The 23,738-nt window shown below is 34.2% G+C and overlaps 1 protein-coding gene across 2 annotated transcripts in view; it reads left to right on the top strand.

Annotated features, from left to right (window-relative positions):
- Positions 1-23,738, top strand: part of NRK (Nik related kinase) — a 147,125-nt gene that overhangs the window by 85,913 nt on the left and 37,474 nt on the right. For both annotated transcript variants that reach the window (XM_045471500.1, XM_045471501.1), the window contains exons 8-16: positions 2,256-2,386; positions 4,035-4,089; positions 9,088-9,166; positions 10,206-10,381; positions 11,954-12,017; positions 12,438-13,605; positions 15,772-15,879; positions 18,787-18,854; positions 20,948-21,042. In XM_045471500.1, coding sequence (XP_045327456.1) covers positions 2,256-2,386; positions 4,035-4,089; positions 9,088-9,166; positions 10,206-10,381; positions 11,954-12,017; positions 12,438-13,605; positions 15,772-15,879; positions 18,787-18,854; positions 20,948-21,042 — 1,944 coding nt within the window. The remainder of the gene's footprint in view (positions 1-2,255; positions 2,387-4,034; positions 4,090-9,087; positions 9,167-10,205; positions 10,382-11,953; positions 12,018-12,437; positions 13,606-15,771; positions 15,880-18,786; positions 18,855-20,947; positions 21,043-23,738) is intronic.

The following is a 23,738-nucleotide window of genomic DNA, read 5'->3' on the forward strand; positions in this document are numbered from 1 at the left end:
ACAAAGCCATATTTTCCAAAGAACATCAAATAACTTTTAAATTACTTAAGCATAAATTGCTTCTTTGGAATTTCGCCTCAAATATTTAAATAACTGATATCAGTTGCTCTCATAATATCAAAATCAAGTTCAGAATTAGAAATCAAAAGACCAGAAAGTCCCTGGCTTTCTATTCCAAGATTTGAAATGGCATAATTTATTTAAAAATAACCACACATATTGTCTCACAGGCACACAGGGTGCAATTTATTGTACCCTTTAATGTTTAATATAAATATTGTTGGTTGGGTTTTAAATAATACCATATGATTAATGTTAGTACTATACAATGGCAGATAACCTCATTGATATAGAATATAAATCACTGGTATTAAATCCTGTATTATTTTTAAATGATATCTGTTCTACCATATCTCTAGCATGACCTTAAGATAGTTCCCATTTTCCTTATAAAAATATAACCATGGCAGAGATTTTTCTTCATTCATTGAGAATGTGTTCATTGAATATTTGCAGAAGAAGCTTGAGTAATAATCGTTCCTGAAATAAGAAAAAAGTAATTTCAAGAAAATGTGTTATGTCTCATGTGTTTAAAAGCTACAAAGCTAGAAATACAATTTTAAGACACTGTGCCAATACCTTGGGGGAATTTGGATCTCATATTCAAATGTGCAGGATAGATAATCTGTTGCAAGGCTACATACATACTATGTTCACATGTGGCAGCACTCCCATATATTTGAGTCAGGTTTCTGGCCAACTCTACCATTTGCGATACAGAAGAGAAATTGTTAAGTAAATGAAATGCCACTGAAAAATCTGTCACAAAGTCCATGCACTAAAGCTCATGTACTTTACTCTGTGGAAGAGACCTTTTAGTATGGATAAGAATTTAATCAGGTTTATTTTACATATAACCCTTATACATTTGGTTTTACATTTCTCAGATTCCAGGATATTTTTAAGCAACATATTATGAGAAGGTTGCAGAAGGAAAACCCAAGGCCATAAAAAGGGAGTGATAGGAATGAGACTGGAAAATGATCATATTATAATTGCAATTGATAAGTAATCCTTATATTCTGGTCCCTAGGTCATTAAAGAAAAGGTTAAATTATACCACTGTTGAGGTCTCATCTCTACTTTTGTCTTCATTTCAAGCTTTTCTTGTTTCCTTTTCTTCCATCCATCACTCTTTCTTCTAGTCTTTTCTCTTTTCATTTTCTTCCCTGAATGTCATATATTAGCTCATGGCCTTCATAGGTATCTCTTGGCCCTTTAAGTTGGCCCTCAGGGATAGTGAGACTGCTGGGCTCTGATTTAACCTGTTCTCCAAAAATATGTAGATAATGAGATTGTTCAATACCCACTGATGATTTGCACATATTATAGGCATTTTTTATTCTTGTTAAATCTTTCCTTAAAGACTTCTTTAAGCTCTTAACTTTTTAATTTTTCATTTCCTCTCCTAAATTCTTCAAACTACTATTTAGACAGTGTTGCTATCCATCCTCTAGATTCCTGGAAACCATTCTAAATTAGAAAATCTACTTCATTTTTCATCCCTGAAAAATTTCATCTACTTTCATTTTTCATCTTTTTTTTCTGGACTAAATAACCCTAGTCTACTTTAGCCTTTTTTCTGTCTGTTACTGAGGATACCATACTAAATATTTTCATATAATGTATCCCACAGATTAATAGATGACTGAACTTTTACAGTCTAACCTAAGATATAGATACCACAGTAAATATATGCATCTGATTCAGAAGATCTGTAGAAGAACTTAAACTAAATTCTAGCAGAAAACTCATTTTTCTTTATTGGTGTAATAGGACTTTCTAATGTCATGAGCGAGGCTTCCTAATAAGCTACTAATAGGTTTTAGATTTCTTAGATGTTGCTTATAGTGTTGGTCTTCCTTCAGCTTGGTGGCAGTTCCAAACACTACATATGTTATCACTTCAGAGGTTCAGGGTATACTGATGGAACTTTATTTTTAATATTCATGGTAAACTTTCAGCCAAACCTACTGTAGATTTATAGTAGCACTTCTGAGTCTCTTTCCAACATAAATAGAAGCAAAAACCTAATTCTCAGTATTTCTGGAGTGGACTTCATGGTAAAGTTTTCTGGGCTGGAATGAAAATCTGTTATCCATTGTGGATTTTGTATTGGCTTTCCAAGTTAAAGCAATAACTTATTGAGCTTTTTGTTACTGATTAATTATTTTGACATATGCTGAATTTTGCAGTGGATTTTGGAGTGAGTGCCCAGGTGAGCAGAACTAATGGGAGGAGAAATAGTTTCATTGGGACGCCATACTGGATGGCACCTGAGGTGATTGACTGTGATGAGGACCCAAGACGCTCCTATGATTACAGAGTAAGTGTGAAGATTCACATAGTGGGAATCAAATATTGGAAAGGACTTTTAACTAATATTTATTTGTAAATGATAAAAAATAAAAAGCAGGCAACTCCTTTCACATTAAACTCTAATAAGAAAGACTAGCTGCTATTCTTATTTGTGGTTTGATTATATGCATAAATGTAATATTTTCTAAGAATATAGACAACATAGACCACTGGTAATTATCTACATTTGAGGAAGAATGTCTAGTTCATGTTGCTTGCAACTTCTTGGGAAAAATATTATATTATGTGGCTTTATATGGAAATTTAACTTCCAGGGGCAGAGAACTTTGTAAACCTAAAAATGAATGAATGTAAAGCCAATTATTAATCCCCACAGTAACTTAGCTTCAAAAAGAAAAAAAAAATAATTCGATTACTCAGGGTAATGGAGAAAATCCTTGTCATGGTTCGCCTCCAGACCACTGAAAATCAGTGGAATAGACAAATTAAGTAACAATTCATGGTATTTATTAAAATTTCCACTGAAATTGCAATTTGGACAATATACATCTATGTACACATTTAAAAAACCTGATGTGGAAAGAAAACTCTCCATTTGCTATAGACTGGAAAAACCACATTCAGTCTTCACATCATAAGTCATCCAAACAATTCATTGTGGCTTCATTGTGTGGAACCTAGAGCTCAATACTTGAAGTTGATTAATTCAAGTGTCATCTCTTTTCCCTTTTCCTTAAATGCCCTCTGCTTGATCTGCAAGCAGATCCATTGAGAGTTTATAGTCTATTTCTATTACAGGCTATGGAGACTATGGAAGCATAATGTTCTTTTAGGTGGCTTGCTGTAAAAATGATGCTTTATGCCTGTACAAATTTTTTTGCAGTCTTCAAAGGACTTTCACCTATATTAATCATTTATTTTTTTTTCATTTTTAGCCTCATTTAATTGAAAGAAAGCTTCAACTTACACCATCACAACAATCATTTGAAGCTAAGAACTCTATTAGCTGAGATTCTCAGAATTCAATTGACTTGTTTAGGAGTCATCCAGCCAGCCAGTGTACCTACAGCCCTGTGCCCTTTCCACGTTCTAAACGAAGTACAGTTAATAGTGAGGATAATTTCCTTGAGCCTCTTGGAATATCATTTCCTAGAATAACAATAATTATATTATCAATTTACTATATTCAAGTAACTGCTGAAAATGCTTTTTATATATGGTATCTCATTTAATACTCATACCAGTGCTATGAGGTGGATATCATTATTATCCCAATTTCATATAGGGTAAAATTGAGGTACAGAGGGTTAAATCATTTATCTAAGAGGGCACAGTTAATAGGTCTATGTGATTGGATTTCTTCACAGCAAGCTCCTTTTGTTATTTCAGTTAAGGCAGCAATAGCAATACATTCAAGATGAATTTTCCCTACACTGAACCCTATCCCATATCGTTCTGTTGTGTGGTGTAGTACTGGCAGATCACAAGCTTAGATAACATCTTCCTACAACACCATTCTATAATGAAGGTTCATTGTAGAAAACCCATAAAATGGCTCTGTCATTGACACTCCCCCAACCAAAGATTGTTTTGAAATTCTAAATACTATTAATTTTCCAGTTTAGGTGACTTTGGGTTCATTTTTTGTTTTGCAGAGTGATGTGTGGTCAGTGGGAATCACTGCTATTGAAATGGCTGAAGGGGCTCCTCGTGAGTAAAAATGATGTTTATTTGTTAAAAGCTAGGGAAGCATGCTATACAAATCTGCAACTTGCACCAGTCAGCTTGTCTTGGTCAGACAGATGCCACACTATTGCCAAACCGTAAATACTGGACTTCTGAGTGATTATCAAATGTTCTAGTCAGAATGGCAAGATATATCTATAAAGAGTTTGTGCTTTTCTCTTATGATATTTTATTTTAGGCTTATTGAGTTTTATTTCAATTTAGCATCAAAATTATTTGGTACTGACAGTCATAACTAATGAGAATCTGAAGCCTTTCCAGTACATAGTTATTGGTGGAGTATTTAGGTTCCAGAACATTTATAGTCACACACTGCTACTGCTGCAGACTATGACAGTTAAGAGAATCCTCCAGTGTTTCACTGAAAATAAACCAATCCTCAACTCTGGGAAGTGAGTGGTTTTTTGTTTGTTTGTTTGTTTGTTTGTTTGTTTTTCATTTGGAGTCAGTCAGCTCACCTTTGGTGCCTTCCTTGCTCCTTTTAGCAACTCCAGTGTCCTTAATTGCTCAGAAGATTCAGTTTCCTCTTGTTTCCTCCTCACCCCCATCATTTAAATGATCTGTTAGTATTCGGTTCTCTCAGCACACTGCTTTCTGGTAGGAAAGTGAAAATTAAATGTGAACTTAGATATAAATGATTGATAGCCATCTAATGTATGACACCCATAAGCAGGACATATCTACTGTCCTCAATACCTAAATCTAAAGATATAAATGATACATACATTCCTTGTGTCATTGGAAGAGAAGTGAGAGAAATACCTGGAGTGTTTTTTTGAGGGGCAAATGGGTGGAGTGGAATTTCTTTGCTTATCCCTTTCTAAGGAGATCCTATAGGTTCCCACGTTCCTGCATGGTCTGTCGGCACAATGTCCAGACAACAAGCTTTATAAGTTTGACATATCTTAATACTGTATTTCAAGTCCAATGGGAGTAACTTCAAGGGGTAGAAATAATGGTAACTTGTCCCTCTTTTCATGCCCCCAGAACTGCAAAGCATCTGTTTTGGGTGAATAAAAACTTAGTGATGGCCACATATATAAAATTGAAATGAGACTGGGAAGATGCATATTATTGCTCATCACCTCTTGATTATTTGTCTTTGTGAAACATGCTTAGATTATATTAGATTGAGCAGCAGCAGCAGCACCTTCTCCTCTTCTTTTTCCACCTCTTTCTCCTCCTCCTCCTCTTCCTCTTCTTCTTCCCCTTCTCCTACCCCTTCTTCTTGTTCTCCATCTTCTTCCTCCTCCTCTTCCTCCTCCCCCTCCTCTTCCTCCTCCTCCTCCTCCTCCCCCCCTCCTCCTCCTCCTCCCCTCTCCTCTTCTTCTTCTTCTTCTTCTTCTTCTTCTTCTTCTTCTTCTCCCTCTTCTCTTAACAATATGGTATTTCATATGAGTGTTGATGTATGTGTTTTTTTAGGATGCATGACTGCATCAAAGAGTATATGTTTTTTGTTGTTTTGGAATGTTCCTTACCATGTCTTTAAAAAAACTGTCTTTCTACATTTTGAAGATTTGTACTTCCTAATTCACCTTTATTTTATTTAATTTTTTCATTCCAAAATATTAAATCATGGGAGAAAAAAAAGGAGTAATGAGCAAACTCACAGAAGGACTACAGAGAAGGAGTTTTGCACAGAATACACAAATGGCAAACTTCTTACAAAAGATGTGTGAGGACCAGGAGTTTCTTAATTTACAATGAGAAAAAATAAGACCAACATGCCTAAATAAGTAATCAGAAGGCTGAAACTTTGGTGATGAGTAACTTGAAATAGCCACTCTGCTAAAACATTGGTCTTTCACCAGCCTCCTATATTGCCTGGAGTATTAACTTTGGATAGAAATGATTGTCATTAACTTAACTGTAGAAATCCTCCAGGTTTTGATAATTACCGTCTCAGAGGGGGTGGCCCTCCAAAGTTACAATTATATGATAATTGACTCTGAGGTCCAGATAAGAAAATTTATTTCTTTCTCTCTTTTTTTGGTGTCTCTCTCCCAGAGATGTAAAAAAAAAAGGGGGGGCACGGAGAACATCTTCTCACTAAAAGGGTGATGTAGAGGTTCCCAGAGGAGAAAAGACCTGTACCATTGCACGCCAGGATCTTCTTAAGTGCTTGGGTCCTTTCTTCCTTCCTTCCTTCCTTCCTTCCTTTCTTTCTTTCTTTCTTTCTTTCTTTCTTTCTTTCTTCTTCTTTCTTTCTTTCTTTCTGTTTCTTAAATTATACATATGAGTGAAATCATATGGTGTTTGTCTTTCTCTGTCTGACTTATTTCACTTAGCATTATACCCTCTATAAATGTATTTTTAAAGTAGGCTTGCTATTTCAAAGTAATGAGACTCTAATGGTAAAATATTTAGGCATGTTATATGTGGGGTAAAGGGAGCATTTACTGGAATTCCTAAAATTAGACTATATAGGAAACCTCCACTGTTTGACATAGCTCTTGTACCCACCCTGTACTCCATTCCTTTGTGGACTTCTCATTTCCCTTAATGACAACTTCCTTAGTCTATGCTCTAGCTCTTGACCCCTGGGGGTGTTGTTAGTTGACTAAATGATGCTCAAATGTTAATAAATGACAACTGTTTAGTATTGTACAAACTCACTTAAAATATGTTTAAAGGGCAGAATCTGGTGACTGGATGGTTAGAGTAGGGGAATGAAAAGAACAAAATGTGATCCTGATCTTTTGAGCTTGGGGATAATTCTGCCATCAAGTATAAAACTGTACCTCTGTTAATCTTTACCTATGTAATTGAACCAAAAACTTGACCTTTGAGCAAGTGCCTTTATATCACTCTAATGAAAGCACCCTGGGGAGTTTTTTCCTACTATCATAAGAAGCTAGTTTGGCATTATAGTTTTTCTGGAGATGTATTTTGGGAGAGAAACGATGACTCTAAAGAGTCACTGATATCAAATTGTCCTCACATGAATGACACACCTGTAATATTAGATGAAATTTATTGGTGAGGGTGTGGAGAAAAAGGAATCCCCTTGCACTGTTGATGGAATGCAAACTTTTGCAGTCATTGTGGAAAAGAGTATGGAGGTTCCACAAAAAGTTAAAAATAGAACCACCTTATAATCCAGTAATCACACTACTTGGTATATACCCCAAAAATACAAAAACACTAATTTGAGAGGACATATGCACCCCAATTATAATTGCAGCATTATTACAATAGCCAAATTATGGAAGTGTCCATCATACATGAGTGGATAAAGATGTGGCATACACACATATATCTATCATCTATCTATCTATCTATCTATCTATCTATCTATCATCTATCTATCTATCATTTTATCTATCTATCTACAGGGAATATTACTCAGCCAAAAAAGAATAAAATCTTGCCATTTACAACAACATGGATGGAACTAGAGACTATTATGCTCAGTGAAATAAGTCCATCAGAGAAAGACAAATACCATATGATTTCACTTATATGTGGAATTTAAAAACAAAAAAAAAAAATGAGCAGAGGAAATAAAAGAGAGAGAGAAACCAAGAAACAGGCTCTTAACTATAGAGAACAGACTGGTGGTTTCCAGAGGGGAGGTGGGTTAGGGGGATGGGTGAAATAGGTAATGGGGATTAAAGAGTACACATCATGATGAGCAATAAGTAATGTATAGAATTGTGAGTCATTAAATTATGTACCTGAAACTAGTATAATACTGTATGTTAACTATACTGTGATTAAAATTAAAAACTTGATAAAATAAAAAATATATATTAAGAAAAAAATAAATTTATACCGTGGCTCTCCTTTGGGGATATTTTCCAATATAGCACATATTGGAATAGGCTTTTTATATATATATATATAGATGTGTGTTTCAAAAAGAGAATGAAAGTCCTGTAATTTGGCACAGACCTGAAGTGTCAGATAGTTAAAATCTTTATTATAATACCAATAGCTAATATTTACTAAGTGCCTACTCTGTGCCAGACACTTTTATGTGTAGGTTAATGCTCACGACATCTCTTTGAAGGAATTCTTGATTTTTTTTCCCAGATAAAGAAACTTAGGCACAGATAGGTTAAGTAATTTGTTTGAGGTCACAAAGGCAGAACTAGGATTTGAACCCAAGTGATCTTACTCTAGAGGGTAACAATTTGTTATACTGTATCTACTATTTATACTACACTATATTTAACAATTAATTTAATTTAATTTAATTTAAATAAATATACTACAATATATTTACCAATTTGTTACACTATATCTACCTCTTTTCCTAGGACTGTCAGCTTCCAAAACAGATTATTCTCATCTTTTTAGACCACTAAATCATTCTTTATATATTATTGTGCTTAGCTACTTGTTTTGTTGATTTTTTCGGCCTATAATTACAATTTTATAACTACAGATACCTACAACACAAAATACAGAAGAGTATTTGTCTTCATTTTGGGTTTACATCTCTAGATAGAAATCATCCATCACACATTTTGAAATTTGTATCCAGTGTAATTTATTATTAATTTGCCACACCTGACGATGGCGATGCTTGAGGATCTTATAAAATGGACTGTTTGGGGGCTCCTGGGTGGCTCGGTGGGTTAAGTGTCCAACTTCAGCTCAGGTCATGATCTTGAGGTTTGTGACTTTGAGCCCCGCGTTGGGCTCCGTGCTGACCGCTCAAAGCCTGGAACCTGCTTCAGATTCTGTGTCTCCCTCTCTCTCTGCCCCTCCCCTGCTCATGCTCTGTCTCTCTCTGTCTCTCAATAATAAATAAACATTAAAAAATTAAAATAATATAATGTACCGTTTGCATTAAAATGAGCTTTTCCTCTGACTACATTAATATGTATCTACTTATTCCTCAGTGTCTCCTTAATATGAAATGTGAAAGAACACTGAGAATCCCCTCTGGAATGAGGAATGTGCTCTGTTGTTACCCTTCTCATTCATTCTAAACATATCTATTTTCCTTTGCAGCCCTGTGTAACCTTCAGCCCCTGGAAGCCCTCTTTGTTATTTTGCGGGAATCTGCCCCCAAAGTCAAATCCAGTGGATGGTAAAGATAAATGACTTAATCTTCTAAACACATTAACTTGACATTTTTTTATGTAGCACATGAGTTTTAATTAATTTTATAATCCTGTTTCAACATCTTTGTTGGACAGTATTTCCTAAAAACTAATATCTTAATGATTAGTTTTCATTAAAAGCTAGCTAGTCAACTAGAAATAAGTAATACCTTCCATATATATTATGATGATGTCACTGCCCTGGAATTAATGGCATGTTTAGTTGTTTCTTCATTAATGGCATGGACCAATAGAAATCATTTGTTTGTGATGTTTCTTACTATGCCTAGATAGGCTGTCAGTGATTGTGATCTATAACTCAGTTGTTCAGCCCATTGAAAAACATCCACAGATCTAAAGGAGAGAATTTGTTCTTCCAGAGTGCTACCAGCCAACTAAACTTGGGAACCCTTTACACTGAAGCATTTTGATTGAATGTCTGAAGCTCATGCTTATTCTTAGTATTTATTGCTTGCCCTGGTGAAAGTGGTGACTGTGATTTGATTGCTGACATTTTTCCTTGTGATTCAATTTAACCCTTACCACAGATTCAGGCTTTCTGGCCACATCTGTTTTCATGGGCCATTTTATAAGATTAGTTAGTCCTGTTGCTATTAACATCCTTTTTTGGATCATCATACCTACACCTCCATAGCTCAAAATACATATAGTCAAGTGAAACATTCAGGCTTCAAAGTATGACTCCTGTTGGCTGACCAGTCTAGTCTCATGACCTGCATATATTGCATTAACCACTTCATTGCCATACCATCACTTGACTTTTTACCATGTACATATTTCTGTACTCCTTGAAGTTTCTACTACTATTTAAATGCCATTGACTCTGGCTTATCTGTAGTATAATGTATATTGTCAAGCTGCAGGATATATGGCAATTGAAAAGACAATTATAACTAGAGGCAACTCTCTCCAAAAATATGATCTGCAGAGTGGCATGTGTGTGAGGGTGGGAGAAAATATAGTAGTCCTGAGGATACTCTTTTATCTCTGACTCATTTCTTTTAGGTCTCGTAAGTTCCACAATTTCATGGAAAAGTGCATGATAAAAAATTTCCTATTTCGTCCTACTTCTGCAAACATGCTTCATCACCCTTTTGTTCAGAATATAAAAAATGAAGGACATGTTGTTGAGTCATTAAAGAAGCATCTTACTGGAATCATTAAAAAGAGACAGAAAAAAGGTTAGAATATGTGAACTTTCATTTTACTGGAATGGATATTTAGATGCAAGCAAAATTTATTCATTTTTTTCAGGAAAAAATAATATTTTCTTAAGAATTACATTGAAAGTAAAAATTCTGAGGCCTTTGATATTTAGTTTTTCCACTAATATTCCATGTGCAATTAATTACCTCTCACCTGGTCATCTGTATATATACATAGGATTAAACTGATACTGATTAGAACTGGCAAATGTTTATATTTACAAAAACCCTGAATGCATCCAGAATAATTTTGTGATGTGCCAAATTTATTTTAAGAAAACTCCTAAGTAAAGAAAAAATAAATAAAAATATAACAAAATCTATATCTTACTGCTTTTTTGTTTTTTTAATTAACTCCATTGAGATAAATGGATTTATAATTACTCATTTATTGACTGTTAATTCTGAAGTAATTTCTGTGTACTATATAAAGTTTGTTTTATACACTAACCTCCAACTATAAGATGTAATTAAAAGAACTAATTTATACAAATAAAAGTTAGTTTCTGTATATTAATGCCAAAAATGGCAGGATAGATTTTCATCAAATCCAGAGTAAACTACTTAGGAAGTTCTAACTTTATAGGTTGTATGGTATATTCCACGTTTAATTTGGGGCACCATAGGCAGTGTTGTGAGTGGTGATGTAGTGGAAAAGGAGAAACCTGAAACATAGCAGGCATTCTCAGTATAGCTACAGAATTTATTGCAATAGAGTTTATTCCTCCTGCATAATTATATGTATCCTATTTTGGAGTGAGAAACAGCAGAAATTATTTTATTTAACCATGTGGAAAATTCACTGGACCAGCATTACAAAAGCCAGCCAGTCTGAATTTGGTGCAGGAAGACCCCATTTCTACTTGAGAATTTGCTAATTTCCAGAGCTGCAAGATTTCCAGAATCTTACCTGCAGAAAAAGCCACATTTATGTGGGAATTTCTTAGATATAAATATAGTTACCCTAAACACTTTTATATAGGAAATTCAAAAGAAATCTCTTGTTTGTAAGCTTCTCTATTTCGGTACAGCACAGCTGAAATGAAAGAAGCTGAACATGTTGAATGTAAGTGTAAAACCCAGAATTGAGATTTTCACCTTCTCATTGAAAAGACCAAAGATCCTGATCCTCATTTTCAAAGATCCTCATCGAAAGGACCAAAGATAGATGTGGGCCCAAGACATAAAGTTCTTGCATCTACATCACACACATGTAGGCCATGCTCAGAAACCATCTAGAGTTCCTCTTGTCCCTTTCTCCCTTTGTCTTTCTGAATTATTTCTCTTTAGAATTACAGCAACCAAATTTTTAAATTCCCTTTCCTGTGCCCAGAGAAATTAATCTGTATGGAATAGCTTCACTGTGCTGCAAAAGTGGTTCTAAGAACTAGGATATTGTCTACATTACCAACCAGGTGTGATTTGAAGGGTTACTTTTTTGTCCTTGTAAATTTACTTGACATCCTGAGCATTAAATGGTGAAAATTCACTAAGGTAAATTGCATCAATCTCTGCTGATTTTTATGTATAATTTTTTTTTATACAAAGGAATACCTCTGATATTTGAAAGAGAAGAAGCTATTAAGGAGCAGTACACCATGAGAAGATTCAGGTGTGTTTGATAAATTGCATATAATTTGTTGTTAGCAATTTATGTAAGACAGTTGATCCTGTACTGTTGCATTTGACTCAGAAGAGTAATCCTTTCTGATACAACAAATAACAGATCTTTTTTTTTTTCAAAACATATTTGAATGGAAATGTTGAGGAAAATTTTTATTACTATTCAAAGATTCTTTCATTTCTGGTAGTAGAATGATAAAGTAGTTTATGAGGTAATTAATATTGAGTATATTAGTAATACAAAGAATACTTCAGACATTATAGGAATGATTCAAGAAAGATTTACTGAAAATACCTTTATTGCAGAAAATGTCCATTTTTAAAAATTAAAAAAAAAAGTGAAGCCTGAGTGGCTTCACTCCGCTGGCAGTTCTTACTATATAGCAATCATTTGTGTGTTTCCTTCTAGAGGACCTTCTTGTACTCATGAGCTTCTGAGACTGCCAACTAGCAGTAGATGCAGACCACTTAGAGTTCTGCATGGAGAACCCTCTCAGCCAAGGTGGTTGCCTGATCGAGAAGAGCCACAGGTCCAGGCACTTCAGCATCTACAGGGAGCAGCCAGGGTGTTCATGCCACTACGAGCTCAGGACAATGCACCTAGGCTTCTACAGGGGCAAGCCCAGGCACCTCAGCGACTACAAGGGGCAGCTCGTGTGTTTAAGCCACTACAGGCTCAGGTTAAGGCGAAGGCATCTAGGCCCCTACAGATGCAGGTTAAGGCACCTCCAAGACTACGGAGGGCAGCCTGGATGCTCATGCCACTACAGGCTCAGGTTAAGACACCTAGGCCTCTACAGCTACAAGCCCAGGTACCAAAAGAACAGCAGGCTCAGGCCCAGCCCCAGGCATCAGAAGAGCCACAGGATCTGGACCAGGTACCAGAGGAATTTCAGGGTCAAGATCAAGTACCAGAACAACAACAAAGGCAGGGTCAGGCCCCTGAACAACACCAGGGGCAGAACCAGTTACCTGAACAACAGCTGGAGCAGAACCAGGTACCTGAACAGCCAGAGGTACAGGAACAGGCTGTTGAGCCCACACAGGCAGAGACTGAGGCAGAGGAACCTGAGTCATTACGAGTACATGCCCAGGTATTCCTGCCCCTACTGTCACAGAACCACCATGTGCTGTTGCCACTACATTTGGATACTCAAGTGCTCATTCCAGTAGAGGGGCAAATTGAAGGGTCACCTCAGGCACACATCTGGGCACTAGAGCCCCCACAGGCAGTTGACTCAGTTCAAGAACTGATAGAGGGACTATCAAGAGACTTACTTCGAGCACCAAACTCACATAACTCAAAGCCACTTGGTCCACTGCAAACCTTGATGGAAAGTCTGTCTTCAAACATGTTTTACTCTCAACCAGAACAGGCAGGGAAGAAAAAATCAAAAGTTTCTAGTCTAAGGCAGGCATTGGCAAAAAGACTATCACCAAAGAAGTTCCGGGCAAAGCTATCACAGAGACCTGAAGAGTTTGAGATCTCAGATTTAGAAGCCTGCAGGAGAAGGTGCCAGCGCAGATGGGAAGATATCTTTAATCAGCACGAGGAAGAATTGAGACAAGTTGCAAATGTAAGACTTTCTGATATTTTTACTGAATCAAATATGCAGAGAAACATACTAGTCCATGCTCATGTTTTCCCTCTGTAAAACCAAATGAGCTAAATATTCCTTGTGTCCCAAGGAAAATTAACTTAATAATTTGTGCTTCAAATAAATTATCCTAAAATTTCCAGGTAATTATGACTAAATTTGAGAAAGAAAAAGTTGCTTGAATAATCCAGGTAATTGTTTAATATCTTTGTAGAGATATAGCTTTAATTATTAGTTTTCTACCTATTATTCCCTTAACCAATAAAGGAACACTGTATAGACCTTTAAAACTACTATTTTGGATATTTAAAAATTATTACCATAGCTCAAACTTTCAAATATAACTCATTAAAATTAAAGACAAAAGAACAACTTTGGTTTTACTCCTCTAACCTCTAAGTTAATGTGCCTTTTTCCCCATAGAATGCTGAACTCTGCTATTTAAGTGAAGTATACTATTTTTTTTATTTTGTATGTTTAAATCAAGGTTAAAATGAAACGGTAAAGCAGTTTCCAAAATATTTTGTATATAGTTACCATATATATGACTTGTCTCACTAATGTTCCACTATTTTACATAATTAATGAAGTGTCTGCATTGAACATGACATAAGTTACAAATTCATCTCTGCACTCTTTTGAAATGCAGTATGCTACTATCTTTAGCTTATTTTGGAATAGTCAAAACTTCATTCTTTCAAATCCTCTAAAATAATTTGGCTGGAGTTGCTGAATTCAATTTGGCAGATCTAATCTGACAGTGAAGGATTTTGTGGTCTTTATAAGCAAATTAATGAGGTCAGCAGGATTAAGAGAGCAGTTGTTTTCTAATACTTCACAACAACCATTTACATAAAAGAATCCTAAATTAAACCCTGGTGTCAAAATCCATTTATCTGATAATAATTAATGTTGTAATTACAAATGTATCTTGTCTGAATGTCTGGATAAGTGAGTCTTTTGGTTTATGTTCATTGAGCCAATTAAACACATATTATTTCCCTAACATGTTTAACTTGAGAAAAGGTAGAAGCAACAAGCAAAGAAAGGACCTAATTGACTAATATCAATGAGCGCTAGTAACAACTGAATTAATGGGTTTTGCATTTATAAAAAAGAGTTGTATACATTCATGCAAGACCCATGGCATTGGTAGCATGACACATACTTATTGTCATTCAGTGTTTTAAGTATATATGTGAGAAGCCATTCTAACATGGAAGAAAAGGTCAATAAATAATAGTTACCAATCCCATGACCCTAGGATCTTGTACAGGCATTCATATCTTTATGTGTGATTCTTAACAAAAATATAAAAGAAAAGAAAAGAATTAATATTAAATCAAAGTCATAGATCTTTTGAATTACCTAAAAATTTGTTAGCATTTAGAGACGTATGTGAGTTCTTTAGCCAAAGGAAAGAAAACTAATTTTCATTACTCTGAGTTGAAGAAATAATATTGATTGGCTTAAGTGTGAAAACAGAAACTTTCTTAAACTCCTAGAGCTCAATTAGTGAGAAATATTTGCACTGCTATATTTCAGATCTTCCATTGCACAGGAGGACCAAACTTTGTAATTATAACTGCTTACTAAAAGTGACAGTTTGAGATTTTGAGGTAAGCTTTAGACCGGAGATTCTTAACCTGGATCTAACAGATTAGCTGCAGGTGGTCAATGATCCCCCTGAAAATATATGCAGATATCTGTGTCCATATGCAATTAGAATCTCCTCAGATTTTTTTTTTAATTTAAAAAAATTTTTTTTTGAGAGAGAGAGAGACAGAGAGACAGAGACAGAGTCCAAGTGGGAGAGTGGCAGAGAGAGAGAGGGAGACACAGAATCCGAAGCAGGCTACACATTCTGAGCTGTCAGCACAGAGCCCGATGCAGGGCTTGAAGTCATGAGCACAGCCATGAGAGCCGAAGTTGGAAAGTCAACCGACTGAGCCTCCCAGGCAACCCTAGAATCTCCTCAGATTCTAAAGGGAATCCAGAACCACAAACTATTAGAATCTTCTGGTTTAAATCAATTTTAATATTTGAAAATTATTCTTTTAAATTTTACATTGGGATGATAGAATTACTCATATTATTTGTATTTTAACAACAATTAAAATATTTATTTTCCTTTTTGTTTCAAAGGACAAAGAAGATGAATCATCAGACAATGATGAAGTATTTCATTCAATTCAGGCTGAAGTCCAAATAGAACCATTGCAGCCATATGTTCCAAATCCTAAAGGAAATGAAGTAAGTTTCTCAGTATGAGTTGCCGTGACATTAAGTGCCTAAAACAGTGGTTCTTAAACTTTTTGGTCTCAGGGATGCTTTATACTCTTAAACATTGAAGACCCCCCAAAAACTTTTGTTTATGTGGATTGTGTCATCCAATATTTAATGTATTAGAAATTAAAACAAAAAATAAAATATTTACTAATTCATTTAAAAGTATTATATGTCAACATAAGAAATAATTTTTAACAAACAATAACTATTTTCCATTTTGCTTAATGGAAAACAACTGGATTCTTATATGTGCTCTGCATCCCATTTGTTACCATATATTTAGTATATGCTAAATGAATTATATGAGTAAAAGCTGGCTTCTCACATATTAGGAATTGGGAAGAGAGAATCTTCATAGCTTTTTCAGATAATTGTGGATATTCTTTGATAATACACTAAAGCTAGGGAACTGGAACTTAAAACCCTATCAGTGAAATTTTGCATATTCATAAATATTAAAATCTATTGTTCTATTATTTGCTATGAATAGATGTTTTACTCATGCACAATTTTGTATCTTAATACATTGGTCAGTTGGAAAATATTATTTCAATGTGTATGTAGATCTTTCCAAATATTTACACATTTCATTATACAACATCAATAAACAGCATCTATTAATATCACCAATTTCATCAGAAAAATGATTATTGATATGGTGACAGATAATAAATTTAAAATTTAAATTTTTACTTCAAAGCTCAATTTTATCACTACTAACAAATAACATCAGTTGTTTTTTCCTTGAATTGACTGGCTAACTTCACTGATTTTAAATAAAATGCCTGCCAAATGCCCAAGTTGAATAATCATAGTTGTCTTGTCATTCTTTTAAGTAAAAACATTGCTCATAAAAAAACTTGGGTAGTTAAGCTTATAACACAATCAAACATACCTTTTCCGTTCATTGTCTCTGTTCTGTTTATGACAGCATCTGGATCATTTAATCTGTGGTTTATTTTCTTACACTTATAGGAATAATCAAGTCAGTCCTCATAGCCAGGATGATTCTGTTTTCACGACTGTATTAACAGCATTTAGCATAAGGTATTGGTGAAGCCCAAGTTGCAGTTTCAGTTCCCATAAGGACAAGATATTATCATCATAGCTAGCATTCATAACAGCTAGTCATCTAAAAATTTCTTGATCACTAAGGATGAATCAGGTGGCTGAGTAAAGAACTCAAATTCTTGCCTTATTAATAGTGAGTCATAAGTCTCATTGTTCTTAATCAGCACAAGGGTCCCAGATCACTATATTTCTTCCTTCTAGATGCTTCACAGTGATATCTTTCATGGATAATTATTCTTTTTAAATATGTTACTTCTGATACTAACAGTCCTCTGGAGTGAATAACAGAATATTACTTTATAAATACTAACCACTGGCAGAAGGAACATAAACTGGATTGTATTATTTAATTACAAAAGGCCTTATGTCTCCCTCTCTGCCTTATGAAATTATGACTTTACTCCTACTGTCAGATAATTATTACCTTAAGCATGCTTCTTTAAACAGGAAATATAATGAGTTATGCCTGACTGGTTTGGAATACATCATTTGTCTCATACATACTATTCTTACTAATCATCTTCTCCTTTTTGGGACCAAATTCCTCAAAATTCAACAAGCCAATTCTTATTAGGCATTAGTTTTTCTTATTTTTGGCCTTTATCTTTTCTGAGGAATCCTGGCCTCTGGTTTACTAGTGTCAATAAACTTTCTGAGATCAGTTTAATGAACCAGGGAGACCTAGTCTGGGTCAATATAATGCCAGGGCATGTGAATCAAATATGGAAAAAGATGCTTATTATCCATACTACTAAACATGTGGTTACATTTGGAAATACACATTACCAAACAGGTGAACAATTAGCAACATTTTTCATTTCTTATCGATCACAACCTTGATAAGTCACGTTTCTAGAACCTATAGAATGACTTTATGAGCATGAAAATGCTAGAGTTTTAAAAAAATGTAACATGTTTAATTTTTCTTTCTAAAGAATCTAGTGTGACTACCTTGTTGAATGCCAGAATAACCTATTTGTTTTGGTTAGTTAAAAAGTATTTTAAGTAGAAACCTAATGATATAAAACTAAATGAGGCAAGGCAACACTACATGGTCCTATCTACTAATGTTAGCAGAAAATAATGTGCCCCACTGATGGATGCTGATTCATTATATGTGCTCTTTTCTCAAGCATTTTGCTGCATTAGATGAAGGATTAATAGAAACCAAACTAATTCATTTAGAATTGAAAAAGTATTTGGAAAACTGATTGTCATAATATAGTCAAATTGTAAAGTGAAAAAAAAAAACATACTTTCTTAAAGGTGGGAGTTTTGACTCAAGAGATTTTAATGATGTAGTGTGTGTGTGTTACAGCTTTTGAAAATCTAGGGTTAGTTTAAAAGGGTCAGTGGGTGAGAAGTTTGAGCTTAAATTCTGAGTGAGAAATTTGGACTTGATATAAAAAGTAATATGAAAATATAGAACATTAAATTAGCAGTTGTGAGACCTATATTCTGATTATAGATATCCTTTAACTTGATGTAAATTCTTAGAAAAGTTATTTTCCTCTCTGGGGCACAGATTATTCAATACAAAAATTAAAGTGTTTGATTATATAATGTCCAGAATCTGTTATTATACTAAAATTCAAGGATACCATCAGAAATTATGGTTAAGCAGCTATAAAGTTATACTAAAATTAGGAAAATACAATCTATTTATGAAAATCAGATTTTATATGTTGTATTTTTAGGAAAATATCTCTATATGAAGAAAGGAATCTTCATCCATAGATTAATAACTCAAAAGAATTTATGATAAAAATTTTTACCAAAGTATTTCCCTGTGTCTTTAAGGTCCAAGAGAGATCTACTTCAGTGCCTTACAATCAAGATTGTGCACACTATGTCAAGTTCTCTTCAAGGTATGTGTCTCTAATTTCTATATTCAAATTGCTCATAACTTACTACTACATGGAAAATTAAAAGGTATTTATTTATTTGACACTAAGTTTTGTGTAAAGTCAAAACTAAAATATTAATGACAGCATCATCATAAATGATATTGTTGGCCTACATTTAAAACCTTAACTGCAGCAATCCATTAACTAGATCTTTTACATTTGGATATACTGCAGTCTCTGTGTCATTTAGTTTTATAATTTGCTGATAAAATCCACAATTTAATTTAAAAAATCAATGAATTCTTGGACAGCTTTCAATTAGTATTTTATAATAAAAAGATGTGAAGTTTCACGTGTATCATGTACTTTGATTATACATTTTATCATGTAGTACATCATGAATTTCATGTACATGTACTACACATTAAAACACTCACAGAATTCCTAACCTCAGAAGCTAATGCCATGGAATGGACAAGCCTGAAATGACCTAAGGGAAAAATCAAATCTAAATCTCAATATTATATCAATGATATTTTATAACAGTCACTGTACCTTTTATCTCTGTAATATTGGTGATCTTCAGTGATTTTCAAAGATCGTGTTTCATATTTTAGATGTTTGTGCTTTCTGTTATATCTAAAAACTAAATTTTAAGGTAGATTTTCCTTAAAAATTATACCCCCTTCAACTCCAGATTATGATGGAGAGATCTTAGCCTATATTCATTCACTCAGTCTTTCACTAAATATTTATTGAGCACCTACTATATTCAAGACACTGGACAGTATGGACAGATTGCATAGTGTTGATGTTATGTAGTATGTATATTCCTACTTCATTATTACTTAAAACCCCATATATTTCTGTACTTAGATTTAACTTATATGAAGATTTAGGTACTTAGATTTAACTTATATGCAGAAATCTTGGAAAATTGGAAAGCAAGATTAGGAATTTTTGCTTTCTCTACATTCAGTAAATGAGTTGTCATGGTCCTTCTGACCGCAAAGGGAGAAACCTGTTTAATTTTATGTATCTTTTTTTGGTATCATGGGATATATCTTTAATAAAATCCAGCATATAAAAAGTAATATTTCTGTTAAACTACAATTGGCTGTTCACATTTTAAAGGGATTGTTGAATTTATGAATAGCAAATATATTAACTTTAAATATGATTAAATTTCTAAAAGTAATTAATTAATTTTTAAGTTTATTTATTTTTTGAGAGAAAGATAGAGCACGAGCGTGGGAGGGGCAGAGAGAGAGAGAGAGAGAGAGAGGAGCCCAAGCAGGTTCTGCACTGTCAGCAAAGAGCCTGAGGTGGGGCTCGAACCCACAAAAGGTGAGATCATGACCTGAGCCAAAACCAAGAGTCAGATGCTCAACCCACAGAGACACCCGGGTTTATCTTAAATTTATAAACTTAATTTAAATAAAACTTGAGTCTTTCCTGAAATTTGGGGTCATAGAAAAGACTCTAGTATGTTCTAGGCCTAGATCAATAACCAAAGTCCTTCCTATATGGAAATTCCAAAGCAACTATAAAATTTAGCAGCACCAGTCCGAAAAAGCTTTCTGAATATTCCCTGAATTTTAATGTTAAAAACTAGTGTCCTATTTGTATGTCCATTCATTTAGCTAAATCAGGAACATTAAATCTAAACCAGGACATTAAAAAACGCAAACATCAAGCTTTTAAAATCAGGATGATCACAGTGGAATATTTGACATGACAATAAGTTTTTATTTTGTTAAAATCAACGCATACATATTAAGTTATGTTTATCACTGTGTTACTAGGTATATAATAATATCTGAATATTACCTTAAAGAAAGTTTATTGAATTTTTTGAAATTAAATACGGTATGTAAAGGAAACATATACTATATGGAAACATTTTATTTGTATTTTGGAAATTGTTGCTCTGTTCTAGATAAAATAGCACATTTGGGGGAAAATGGAAATTTGAAAATTTTACTTCAGCTCTACTTATTTTAGTTTGATATATACTCATATAGTTAAAATTTTTTGTTGTTATTGATGTTGAGCTATATATTCCCTTTATGAATATTAGGACATGGCACATGCTTTTCTGTCTTTTCATTTAGTGTTCCTCAGCGGTCTGTTTTGGAACAAGCTCAGAAGCCCATTGACATCAGACAAAGGAGTTCACAAAATCCTCAAAATTGCCCAGCAGTATCAGGTGATTCAAAGCACAAAGTTTGAACAGTCAAAACACGGACCTAATATTTAACAGTCTGTATTGCAGAAGTTAAGAAAGAATTTCAAGAAGAAATGAATCAAAGTGTTAAGGAAGCCAAGTAGAATTAAGACCAGAAGGCCATTGGATTTGGCAATTGGGTGGTCATGGGTGACCTTTGAGAAATGGAAAGTAGTTTTTCTGAAGTTTATTTTTCTCTTTAAGTTGGGTAGTAGTTAGGAATGTGTCTGGGGAGGCGGGAGATGTCAACTTTAGTTTCTGTACCATGTGTGAAAAATATGGGAAAGGAACTTGGGAGAGACCGTTTTAACAGGCTAAAATGTATAAGCAATCTTTAAAATATTGAAATATTAAGTGGAGTAGTTTTAGGCATGTGTTTTATTTACCAATTTGTTATTTCAACACCCCAAAGTAAAATATATATAGTATCTTATAAACATCCCTAACTCTTACAAATTGATGTTTTTACTCAAAACACATGAAAAGTTAATAAAATCATACAAGATCACTTCACAATTTGTGATAATAATTTCAAATAAGTATTTTATCTTATGATATGCTTTTGAGAGTTTAAATGAATTATAGATTTGTGAAATATTGAGATAAAGCTAAACCTTATGTCTTAGATTATAAAATCTGGCACTATGTACTTTTAACCAACCTAAGTAAATTTAGCAAGGGCAAAATGCCTGACCGAGTCCTCAAGTCATCTTTAAAAACGTATAACGGGGCGCCTGGGTGGCGCAGTCGGTAAAGCATCCGACTTCAGCCAGGTCACGATCTCGCGGTCCGTGAGTTCGAGCCCCGCGTCGGGCTCTGGGCTGATGGCTCAGAGCCTGGAGCCTGTTTCCGATTCTGTGTCTCCCTCTCTCTCTGCCCCTCCCCCATTCATGCTCTGTCTCTCTCTGTCCCAAAAATAAATAAACGTTGAAAAAAAAAAAACCAATGTTTAAAAACGTATAACACAGATTTTATTAAAATGTTAATAACAAAAAAAGGCATATAAGTGTACTGTATAAAAATCAAATATTTTGAAGACCTGAACTTAAAAACCCCATTCTTCTTAGGAGACTCAGATAATGGTAGAATTCTTTAAATAGTAGTGTCCTCTCATACAGAAATATTATCTTGTGAGAAAATAAGCTTGCATGAAAAGTAACTTTAAGAATATTTTTCTCAGAATCTTTCTGGTTTGACTAGGACTAATTTTGCTAATACTGGGAAAACACCTAAAATTTTAAGGTTTATTTATATTGCCTTTTCTTAAATAAAGAAATTATATGAACATTGGTAAGGGGGAGAAGTGGATAGCATCTGTGTAGGTAATAGCTGAAGTTCTTTTCAACTCTAAAATTCTATTATTTTATTGTGTGTGCTACTTAGACCTAGATTACATACTTTACTATGCAGGAAATCAGAGCAGCTTACCACAAATTTGCCTCAAAATCTCAAACACTCACCCAAATTTCTTATTTAGCCTAACAACATACCCAGAGACTTGAGAAAAAAAAAGTTTCCTGAAGAAAGATAATAAATTGCAAAAGTACTATGCCACAAGATACAGACATAAATTGTAGAGTGCATTCTGGATAATATATTCAAAACATAGAAGTGTTTGCAAATACATGATTTTTGGAGTTGTGGTGTCTATACCATAGCTATAAATAGCAATATTGCAAATAAAAAAAGGGATAGTACTGTTTATCTTCAATGTCCAAGCACACTAAAACAATAAGCAGGGACATAAGTGCCCCCTTAGTGAAACTTTTTCTGGGGATACTCAGCCAGATCTACTGATTTTTGAGCCTAAATATTCTCACTGGATTTTAACCACAGGTGCTATTTACTATATCATAAATCTTAATGTCAAAACTCCAGACTTTGAATCCAGGTAAATTTGCATTTTTAAAGATTTTTTTTTTTTTTTTGTATTTTTAAGTAAGCTCTACACCCAACAAGGGGCTTGAACTTCCACCTCGGAGACCAGGAGTTGCGAACTCTATGGACTGAGCCAGCCAGGCACCCCTAAATTTGCATTTTAAATGGCAATATTTACACTATAGAATTCAGCTGTGCATTGTGATAGCAAGAGCCACATATGGCTTTTAAAATTAAAACTAAAATTAAAATGCCAACCCCTCAGGCACACTGGCAATATTGCAAATGCTCAATAGCCATGTGCAGCTACTAGTACTGTATTAGACAATGCAGATACAGAACATTTCTATCACTGCAGAAAATTCTAGTGCACAACGTCGCTATAGAAAGATTCCCAGCTTTATAAAAAGCATTAGGTTTTGTCTCTTTTCAGTTGTTCACTTTTCAACTGTATTGAAATACTTCAAGATATATCACTGAGTGGAAATTGGGGGATTAAGATTGCAGGGTCAACTCTCCTCTTGAAAATGTTGTCTAATCTGTCATCTTCTAATGCACTGTTGAGCTCTTTTTCTACTAGTTAGTATGGGAGGCCAGTGATACCACCTAGCTCTTCCTATCCTAGATACATATTATTTTTTAAATGAAGCTATTTGTCTACCAGTCTTACTGGATACCTTCTCACACAGAAATATTTAGCAAGTGTACACTTAATATTGAAAACAGAAAAGCCATGTAGATCTACGACAGAACAAACCTTGAGCCTGCCATTGCTCCTGAAAACAGAAATCTAGGATCTT

This window comes from Leopardus geoffroyi, chromosome X (assembly GCF_018350155.1).
Source record: "Leopardus geoffroyi isolate Oge1 chromosome X, O.geoffroyi_Oge1_pat1.0, whole genome shotgun sequence".
Lineage (NCBI taxonomy): Eukaryota > Metazoa > Chordata > Mammalia > Carnivora > Felidae > Leopardus > Leopardus geoffroyi.